This window comes from Hippoglossus stenolepis, chromosome 11 (assembly GCF_022539355.2).
Source record: "Hippoglossus stenolepis isolate QCI-W04-F060 chromosome 11, HSTE1.2, whole genome shotgun sequence".
NCBI classification, from domain to species: domain Eukaryota; kingdom Metazoa; phylum Chordata; class Actinopteri; order Pleuronectiformes; family Pleuronectidae; genus Hippoglossus; species Hippoglossus stenolepis.
The window spans coordinates 16,896,959-16,908,289 of record NC_061493.1 but is presented as its reverse complement, the minus strand read 5'-3'; the positions used below and the strand labels follow the sequence as shown (position 1 = coordinate 16,908,289).

Here is an 11,331-nt window from a genome sequence, read left to right as displayed (position 1 = left end):
CTAGTTATATATGGAATATAATCTACTTCAAAATTATTCATTTATATTTAAATATTATTGCTCTAACATGGGCTCGAAAATATATATAAAGGAATCGAGGCAGAAAAGCTGCTGGAAGGATGTCCGTCAGATGTGTGAAGGACACTCACGGCCCTGCAGCTTGTAGCCCAAGTCTTTGTAAACGGTTTCCTTAACTTTCCCTCTACTTATCCCATCCTGAGCATGTGTCACACAGGGTCGGCTGCATTCAAGTGAACATCAGTCATCTGCCACTGTAGGAAGGAAATGGGACTTTTTGAATTCACAACATGGAAACGGGTATTTTCTCCGTGAAAGAGCTGACAGGTGAAAGGGCTCCGGTGCTTCTTCTCTTCTTGTCAGAAATAGAGAAAAGAGACTTGTCAAAGGTTCACATTCGACCGGGGCCACAGCGCTTCATACTAAACACACCTGCATTTCTCCTTATATCTTCTTGGACCTTTTTGCCAAATATTCCCTGATTTATTTAATTCAGTGCTTTTTCTGTCACGTATCTGAAAGTCCCACTACAGTATTGTAGGAGTATAGAAACCATTTACAAGACAGAGATGACAGTATAACTGTGAGGACAGGATTCGTCATGTCAGGAGAGCAGGATGGAGGAGGAGTAATGATGCAGAGAACAGACAGGAAGGACAAAGGTCACGTTTTCTAACCCTGTGAGCAGGAGCCGCTCTGTTGACCTTACAACTCACCAGTACAGGGCAACATTTGTTGAAAAGAAAATCACTCTTTCTTTTTAATTGACACATGCATATCAGATACTGTAATCCTCCATTGACGACATCATTCATCAGCCTCGGCTCCACCACAGCACAGACTCCAAGTCCACTTGCTCTCAGCAGCCTGAGAAAACGTAAATGCTGTTCAGAAGTTGCATTAATAAAAAATGTAATTCAACTAAGGGGCGTTTTGACACATGATAGTCTGGACGATGGTCTGAACCAAGGTTTGTATCTTTGTTAGAATGTTTACATGTGGTCAGGTTAGTCACAACATTTCACCAGGCAGGTGGACTTATTTTAGAACAGAAGATTAGTCAGAGATAAAGAAAAGGCTTTCGATTCTGGTTGAGGAAAGTCTTATAGATAGCAGCAACCCCCCCTTGTTCCCCTTGTTCAGTAAGACCACCTCCTCACGTGAGTGGCCTCCGCTCACCCATGACGCTCACCCCCACCTCCTGTCTTTCACATGTAAATACGACACAGACATGACTCATCCCCCAAATCTCGTCTTCCTGCAGAGACACAAATAACCCGGTGATGCAGGTGTCGTGAGAGTATTGGACTTTAACTCAACTCCAGAAAAATTATAGGATGAACCCTGAGCGTTTATTCACGCAGAAATGGAAGCAAGTCAAGTATATAATCAATAAGTTTGCTGCTCTGTTAAGCCCAGTAAAATGGTACTCACAGCTTCAAAGGTTGTTCCCTTCCAGTTGCTGGAGAAGAGTGAAAACATGAAATCATATCACGGTGAAAAACAGAAAGCATGACCCCAGAAAAACATCACAGATTGTCTGAATGGTGGTAAATGAGTTTTTCACTGAGTCCACGTTGAATTAGTCTTTTCACAAGCTCTTCATCCTGAGTCTGTTTAGAAACAGTACAAATATTATAACCTGTAGGCAAAGAAAGATGGATCAACACAGCAGATATAAATACTCTACTTTTGCTCTACTTTTATTTGAAAGACCAGAGCTGATTCACACAGGTTCTATATTTTCTAAAATAACTTGGCATTAATATGAAATATGTTGGGATCTAACAGGCGTAAGACAGGGAGGAGAAGCTGAAGCAAACCATTTAAAACACCATGAAATAAGGACATGAAATTCTTGGAAAACTGCTGCTGCTATCTTGAAAAACAGGCTGAGCGCCAACGCAAACTTTGAAATACCTCATGATACCGAGAGTCACAGAAAACCGTTGCTCCTTTCTTTTTGGAAAACAAGTGTCTCTGTTCTCACCCTGCAGAATTGGGGAGATTTTCAGTTTTACACTACATGGAAGGTGGATGAAGAACAAGACAAAACAAGTGAGAGGGAGAATAGATAATATGTAAAAATTCAGGTTGAGTGAGCGTCTTTAAACAAAGAGAAATCTTTATTGTCACTGTACAAGTACAATGACAGTTTGTGTGGAAGAATTGGTAAAACACACGAATTAAGACCATAAAGTATAAAATTAACACAAAAAACATGGAATTAACAGTAAAAAGTTAAAATAAGAAAAGACTGTAAAAATTGGATAAAAATATCAACAAAAAAAAATCAAAAAAACATAAATGTGTTTGTACAGACATAATAAAAAACAGCAAAATAAAGTGACAAATCCTGTTATAATGTGACAGTATCGAGAACAAGTTGTTAAATATGTCATTCTGTGGAAATCCTGGATGAAGTGTGGTCCATGATGTCCAGTTTGGAAAACAGATTCACGAGTTTGAAGATTTACCAGATACTAAAACACACGTGCAGTGGGTTACAACACTTTACAATCAGGGTTTATAATCCTGGGAAGTTATTATGGTGCCATCTAATTTATCTTAGAGACGATTACAAGGTAGAAATTTTCCGATCCAAAGTCTTTACCAGTCACTTCTAGAGACCGTTTTGCTGGGATTCTTCTTTGGTGATCCAGTGATTCCAATATAGCTGTTGAAGTATCAGCATGTAAAATTTGCTAAAATGTGCTAAAATGTGTTAAATGGCCAAATGACCTTGGCCATTCTGCTTTAATGAATCCAAAACAACTTCCCTCTGAGGAAACCTGTCTTAAAAGGACACTTCCATCTTCCCTTTTGCCCTAATGTCATAACGAAGATGTATATTTGCAAATATGACTCATCGTCCTCCAAAAAAACATGATAGCACCTGGTGTCTTTCTCATAAGCCTCACCATGAGTCTGTCTCCTGTCCGTACCCTGCATGTGGGGGACGTGGCCTCCTTTTTAATTATTACGGCTGCTCTTTCTGAGCCTGCTCCCCTTTGTGCAGCAGTTCCTAAAGTTCACGGGTGAGAACACTCTGCTCCTGAGCGGGGGAACGTGATGGAGGCTTAATACCAGCACACTTCATCAAAGGATGAGAAAAAGGCTGCAGGGTTGAACCCCCAAAAAACGGTTCAGTCTTTTTCTGTCTTTCTCCGATGGCACGATGCCTCGAGCCAACCATGTTAATCCGCAGGGGAGTGAGGGAGGAGAAGAGAGAGAGAGAGAGAGAGAGAGTGAGATTGTGAGTCAGAGAAATCTTGTGCATGAACAGTTTCTTGGCTGCTGGAATAAGGACACACTCACCAACCTGGCAACCTGGCACTGGATGCTTTACTGCACCCAGGACCAAAATATAAGCTCTTATTTCACATTAAACCATATTTAGTAGTAGATATACACTAGAATTAAACTTTAATTAGGCCCAAACCAGTAATTTCCAAGCTATAAATTGTAGGTTTATTCACAAAAATAACAGAAAGGTTTGGATCAGGTACAAGACACCATATTTACAACTATATATACATTTATATATGCACACATAAGATTAAAATAAACAAAATACAAATTGAAGATGTTCATATAAAAAGCGGTTTTAAAATATTGGAAAACAGCTTCAAATTAAAATTGTTATTACTATTATTATTATTATCACTATTGAGTTTAGTTTAGTTGAGAAAAGCCCACAGATGAAACATGTTGACCAATATGTCAGACGACTTCAGGAGACCTCTATTCACTTTTATCAGATAAATCCGAGGCTAGATTACCAGACGATGAACTCTCAGGGGCCTCAGACCTTGAGACCTGGATGGGGTCTAAAGATCACAGGTTTACTTTACAGGTATGCCAGAAACAAGAGGGTCATAGTTATTCCATGACCTGCAAACCTGTTGTGGTAATTTAAATCAAATTAAAGCACAATATCAACTAATGTAGGCTGTGAATTATTCGGTTTCATTCGGGGGTTCTGTATCAAACTTAACTTGGTGCTTTTTTTACAATTTAAGTTTTATCAAACCAGTTTACATTCAGTAAACGTGGGGCCATTACTAGTTTGTTGTTGACCTTGGGCCTTGAACTTGGAAGCAGCAGGGTGCACACACAAAGCACAAAGGACTGAACATGGTGGGTGGTGGGGACATTAGCATTTTTTGCTTTGCCTTGAAGCCCTGAAATGTTTGTCTGACCTTGAATGAATCTGTACATTTTCAATTAGATTTTGCGTCTTTTAACAAGATCAAACTTATCTGGTATTGCTGATATTTGTATCTATATATATATATATATATATTATTAAGGCTTTAGTTTGCATAGAGGTAAAAAACCATCTACTCTATAATGACTGATTCTAATATCTCTTTATCTTTGATATAAGAACAACAATAGTTAACAGCTCAACAATAGTTAACAGCAAGTGTTTTATTTACTTAAAAAAGTGAGGGACATTTCAAGAGTGCACACACAATACATCATCCATCAGAAACCAAAAGTGATACAAGAAAATAGAAATAAGTATACAAAAAAAACAAACTTGGCTCAACATAGAATACTGATATGGGAAATAAATTCAACACACTGCTCCGTCAAGACGTTCGCCACCTTGTCTCGTATGTTTGATCATCAGTTTGAATACAAATTGTGTGCTGGGTCAAACAAAGGAGTGAATGACAATGAGACGCCAACTGACCCCTGACCACAATCCTCATTGGTATTTCAAACAAATAGAGCACAACAACACCGGCTTCCTACACTAAATTCAAGAGCTTTTTACAGGAGTATGGACACGTGCAGCGGCACCGAGTGGTGGCGCGGCGCTACTTTGACGTCATCTCCACGTTTGTGGTTTCGTTGCCTCCATTAACGTCGTAGTCGCCCACGGGGCCGCTGACCAGGACCTTCATGCGCTCGGGGAAGTCGTCATACTTGGGGGAGAGCAGGAAGTCGTAGATGAGAGCTGCTGCGACGCCGCCGCACATCGGCCCCACCCAGTAGACCTGGATTGAGAAAGTTGGATCAATCTCCGGGTCGGTATTTGCCAACAGTTGAGTCATGGACAAACCGTTCTTATCAATGAATTCCTTTCCAGGCCATTTTGAAAGTTTTACTTTTTTCAATACCTCAGCTGAAACAACAATAGAAATATTGACTATAACTGATTAACTTGGGGAAGAAGGTAAAGGAATCATCGGTCTGTTATGGAATTTTTGGTGTTATTTAAGCTTGACATGGTCTGATGTGCGTACAGAAAAATGTGAGGCATGCGTAAAATGCTTGTGTGCTCTCCTTTTTGACTTACCCAGTGGTTCTCAAAATTGTTCAGGATCAAAGCCGGACCAAAGGAGCGAGCGGGATTGATTCCGCAGCCTGTGTAGCTGATCTGTAATTAACAACAAAGAGATGACATGAGCGGATATGTCCAGTCAACCGCTCTGGTGTTGTGATCGAGACTGGCAGGCGTGAGGGGGCATTATCTCAAACCACACAGAGCACTATCATGTCTGCTGCTGGCTTACATGGCTCAAGCTGAACCTGGATAAATAATACACTGCCTCAGTCGCGGTGAATGTGAGGTGCAACTTACAGCTGCCAAGTGTCCCAGGCAGACCGAGAGGCCAATGGCCAGGGGTGCAGAGCCGGTGACATCACGCCGCCTTTTATCAGTGACTGCAATGACACACAGCACCAGCTGGAAGGTTGCCAGCAGCTCGATGCCCACGCCTTGGCTGGGGGTAACGCCGTTGAGCTGCGAGAGTCAGAGAGGAATCCAAAACAACAAGGGTCTGTCAGTGCGTGTCAGTTTAGATTGATCGTTTCCCACCACAGCCACTTCCCACTTACAGCGGCCACTGGCATTGCCCCGGACGTCTGACAGTAATTTGGCAGAGAGGGCGAGACAGCTCATTAATTTTTCATTTGTGCAACACTGTTATTCAGTATAAATTAGCTCTAGTGCACCTTGTGTATGTGTGTGTGTGTGTGTGAGTGAGTGTGTGTGAGTGTGTGTGTGGGGTGGAGCAGTTTAACCACAGAGGGAGGATATCATTTCTCAACAGAATTTAGCTTTTTCGGTAAGAAGATGACTGATATAACTTAACACAAAACTAATGCATCTCCAGGATTTTGTGTGCAACACATCAAATTTACCAAAACAGCTGAGGAGCAATGTCACTCTGTTGACACTGCATTTTTTTTTCTTGCAAATTCTTAAAGCTGCAGTGTGGTACTGTGTGGTGTGTCATCACTATCCAATAACAAGCAATGACAGAATGTACAAAGAACAACACAAACCAATTGTGTTAATTAAAGCGCTGACAAAAGTTTCAACTTTAGCCAAAAACAGGACGCTTACATGTTTCTACATCACATTTTTTGAGCAGTGATCCACACGTGATCACATGTTCTGTCAGCAGCAACATCATGAAAGCTTTTACTCACAGTGTTGAGCCCCAGTGCCGCAGTGTCGCTTGGACGTGCTCCGAACACGATGCCACAGGCCAGGGACGAGCCCAGCAACTGGGCCACAATGTACATGACGGCCTTGAACACGCTGATCTGGCAGCTGGCGAGCATCCCGAGAGTGACCGCAGGATTCAGGTGGGCTCCGCTGATGTGGCCTAAACTCTGGGCCAGCGTGGCGATGGCCAGTCCAAAGGCCAGCGACACCTTCACCTCCTGGTCCGGGCTGGTGTTGTTCTTGTTCCCGATGGCCGAGGCGATGCTGAGGAAAATGAAAAGGGTCATGCCGACCAGCTCGGCCAGAACGGCCCTCCAGAAGTCTTTGCTCTTGATCTCCCTCATGATGGTGGTTGTGTGGCCGTGGGTTTGAGCTGGTCCTCTCTAAAGTGTCTTGTACTCACAAACAACAGCAACAGGCTGCATATATAAGGCCTGGGCTGATAATGGTCAGTGGGCGGGCTTTTAGAAAAACTGAAAGAGAGGGCCACACTGAATTAATGAGAAATCCAAAAGACTGGTCTCTTGCTTCCCTCCCTCTGTTCCCTCACCCTCCCTCCTCCTCTCTCTGTCCTCCGGCCCCTCTCCCACTAACTCCATGTGCACCACTTTCTGGTCTTTGGACTTTTGTTAGTTAAAGAACTGGGTCCTAAAATAGCTGCAACCAAAGGTACATTTCCCACTCAGTATTACTGCAGTAACCTTTATTTAATCGAGTTTTCAGTTGGAAAATATGTTTCCACTCCAAGTGAAGCATTTTGGATCTAATTTGTCCTTTTTATGTTTGTGGTTTAGCTGTAAAAAAATTTTTTAGAATTAAAACAACTTGCAGTAAAAAAAATTCTTTTGCTGCCGTGGACCTAATTACACCACGGATCGCTGACAGCACATAAAGGAGAGCCAGAAAGAAGTCAGACAACTCCCAAGTAATCATTTCAGGGTCTCACCCTTCCTTACACTGAAAAGGTTTTACAAGACCACCCAACTGACATCTCACATGTCGGGGACACACTTCGGCACAAAGAAAAGGGTTGAAAGTATAAAAATGCAGTGTAAAAATCTGTATTTTGAATTGTAATAAAATGAAATTTGTAACTTTCAAAGAAGGTAAATGGAGACTAGATAGCAACATTTTAGAAACCTATAATAAAATGTGTAGAATGTGACAAATAGGAAAACACCATTATTCTCTAATGTGCAAAAAGAGTATGTTTTAGAAATGGGACACATTTCCTATAGTGTAACAATAACTTATTACCTGAAGGGATGTTTGCTAAATAATTATTAAGATGTTCTAGTGAGTGACAAATTGGCAGCGGAGTAAAACATCAACTCTGAGAAATGAGCTGCCTGCTCCACCTGGCCCGCGGCTCGAGGGGGTGTGCCAACAAACAGCAGAACATGTCCTGGAATTACTTCTGTGATCTTTTCTCACAGGAGTCAGGTTATTTTTTAACTCAAGTGTCTGAGTCAACTCAAATAAAACACGGATAGCCAAACGCGTGATTCCCTTTGGTGTTGATCAAAGTTATATACAATAAAATCAAAATAAATTAAAGTTTTGATTGTGTCATTGGAACACATATTTATCAAAGGGTTTTTAAGTTGCATCATGAGACAAAGTGTTCAGTCCTTAAAGAAACGTTATGACCTTTTAATAATTAACTGTGCCAGTTTGTACTTTATGAGCTTATTGGGCTCATATTTGGAACATTCCTGCCGGTGACAGGGGTGTCGACATGGAGCAAAATTCTAATGTACAATGACTAACGCTCAAATACGTGTTACGCTACGTGAATCTACTGAGCTCAGCACTGTGTCATCAGAAAATAAATGTGTAACATGAGCTTTTTTTTTTTTAACATCAATTCATATTAGCTCAACACAATATTGTTCTCTGACGTGTTCGGAGCATGAGGACGTATTTCTTTGTGATTAAACTGACGCCATTAAGTCCTTTCCTCTAACTGCACATCATCCAAAATTCAACATATGCCTTTTTTTCCCCTTATTGTGCATGTATACTTTTATTTTATCCTTCAATAAACTTTAAATTATATTATATGTTGTATCTTAGACCATAGAAAAATGAAATGATACCTGTTCTGAGTCCTGGGATTATTTCAAGCTCAGTTATTTGTGTACGTTCCTTGAGTGTGTGTTGCTGCTCAGGAACAGGACGTAGATAAGGATCATATGTCAGAAGGAATAATGGCATATCCTCCGCACTCCTGCACAATATACAGTTTCATTCAAACATACTTGACATCCAGCAAAAACACTTCATTAGAAGTTAAGTGCATGGGTTTATATTTATTTATTTATTATTATAAAGTTGATAATAAAGTAAAGTGGTTAATAAAGTAAATATATTAAAGTATTATCAGCAAAAGTGTAATAAAACTATTAAAAGTTATTTGTTTCCAGCAGGATTGTCCCTGCAGAGGTATTACGAGGTTATTAGTGCTGGTGCTTAAACGTCAACATGTTTAATCTCGAGAAGATGAAGTGGTACAACACTATAAGGAAATGTAATTCTATTTTTGTGGCATTGATGACTTTGATTAAAATATAAATATTATTTCCTGCATGTCATCGTTTAAACCCTAACCAGAGCATGCTCCAAATCAAAGACTGCGAGGTTAGAACAAGGTGCCAGATTATCCAGGTTCACCCTGTTTTAGACCTTAAGTAACTAACTCAGTTAAGTTGTTAGAATGGAACCAACTAGTGAGGACTGATGCAACACCTCTAATCTCTAACTTGCAGTGACACAAACTGGATTCATGAACGTTGAGCGGTAAATCGGGGAACCTCTTTCAGATCAGTTCTCAAGCTATAATTGTTCAGTGCAGATTTTGTTCCTGGTCTGCTCCTGTTTACCTGATGTGTTGAAGTGAAATGCCTATTATTGACTCTTTGGATCTGAAGTTAAAGAGTAGCAGGAGCAATAAGTTCCAGGACAGGTCTGCCCTGAGGACTAAGTCAAGGGTTGGTATCATAACGGAAACACATGATAAAGTGTGGGTGTGCAGGAGTGGTGAAAGTCTGGTATGCTCATGGTGCATGAGGAGTACACGGCACAATCAGCCCAGTCAGAAATAAGTTGAGGGTTTTGGAAAAAAGAGTAAACTGTCAAGACTGGCAACACTCGCACTCAATCATATAAACTCAGCTCAGTCCTTTTAAGAGCAGCTCACTGTCTGAGATCTGACAGCTTCGCAACAGAGTGGTGACCTATTAACATTAAAAATGACTTATAAGTGTTAAAAATTGATTTGTTGGTTGATAAAAGAACTAATCTGGCAGATCATTCAAATATATACTCTGCCTTAGAAACAGAGAAACAACAAACAGGGACAAGTTGCCAACACTGATCATTCAAAGGTATGAAGATAAGATAAAGATAAGATCAGATAAGATAAGATTCTCCTTTATTGGTCCCATTTAAGGGAAATTTACAACGGAGAATGACTGAATGATCAGTAGAGGTAATAAATAAGTAAACATTCAATATAAACAAAAGGAAAAAGAATAAAATATAAATAATATATACAATGTAAACAGAATGTATCTAATCTAACTGAATTGCACAGATACAAAATGAGCATTGCACAATTTCTAGTATTTCCAAAGGAGATGGTGGAGTTGGCTCGGTGAGCAGCTCCAGGTGAACCAGGGAGAGTTGAGTGGCACAGCTGAGAGTAGTTGACCAAAGAGCTCTGCCTGGATTCAAAAGGCAGCAGCAGAGCGGCCAGGGGAGACAGAGGAGGGACACACATGGTGAGAGACACTGAGCTGAAATAGCTGGCAAGTTTAAGTAGGGTTCCATTTATGTTTTAACCTGTGTGGACAGAATAAAAGATGCTGAAAAGAAACATCTTTGTCTCTGGCTGTGTGTGGGCGACCTCGATGGCACCGTCGTGTGCCACAGAGATCACATCAGTTAAAGAACTAAAGATTCTGCCGACTATTATTATGAAAAATTGAAATGTATGGACGTAAAGATGCAGCAACAAAAGGCACTTATTTCAGTGGATAATGAAGCAAAGTATTGTTGACTAAATCTTTATATTATTTTAAAAGGCCTGATTACATATCCATATAAATATACTTTACTATACTTTTATTAGACATCCTCCCAATTTGAAGTCATTTGAAACAAAAAGAAAAAAGAAATAAATACAACGATCTACCATATTCAGAAAAATCAAATTCTCTAAATTTTGTGGCATCGCATCCTAGTGGAAGATGAACATCAATAACCGTCAGCAGTGGCCTGTTTTCACCTCGGTTACGGTAAACGATTCACAAATCTTTCACAGTTTACAGTTCTTATTGATATCTCTACATCTTATCAGACTTTGAAACCACTCCTGCGTTGCCTCTGCTTAGACTTTCTCCAAAACAAACCTCCGAAGGGGACGACACATCAGATTGAATTGTGAGGAGCTGGGACTACTATTAAAAGGAATGTGGAGAATGCTTAAAAACACATAAAAGTATAAACACTTGTGGGCGTGATTTATGTAAGAGGTGAAAAAAAACCTTTAAAAATCTCCAGCTAATGGAGCCCCCCCGCTATATCAAGAGCAGAAGGTAGATGTCAAGGGGAGGGGAAGGTCATGGTGGGCTTGATAATCACATGACACGTTTGTTTGGTATTTGAGTTCAAAGGTGAGAAGAACCATAGGCAGAGGTTGCTGTTATTACCCCATAATGCAACCATGCATGCAGAACAACCATCCATGCAAAAGTGAAACCCTCTCTAACGTCGGGTCAAATCATTTTTTTCTCCCTCACAAAGGTATGTGTGTGTATTCAAGAGGAACTATTCAAACCCTA

General features: G+C 40.5%; 1 protein-coding gene across 1 annotated transcript; it reads right to left on the bottom strand.

The window, feature by feature from the left end:
- Positions 1-4,432: 4,432 nt before the first annotated feature.
- On the bottom strand, positions 4,433-6,951 carry LOC118118119 (aquaporin-1). Its single transcript, XM_035170980.2, has 4 exons — positions 6,469-6,951; positions 5,615-5,776; positions 5,330-5,410; positions 4,433-5,027 (listed from the first exon to the last, which is right to left on the bottom strand). The coding sequence occupies exons 1-4, from the start codon at positions 6,829-6,831 to the stop codon at positions 4,848-4,850; spliced, it is 786 nt and encodes a 261-aa protein (XP_035026871.1). The 5' UTR covers positions 6,832-6,951; the 3' UTR covers positions 4,433-4,847.
- Positions 6,952-11,331: the final 4,380 nt, after the last annotated feature.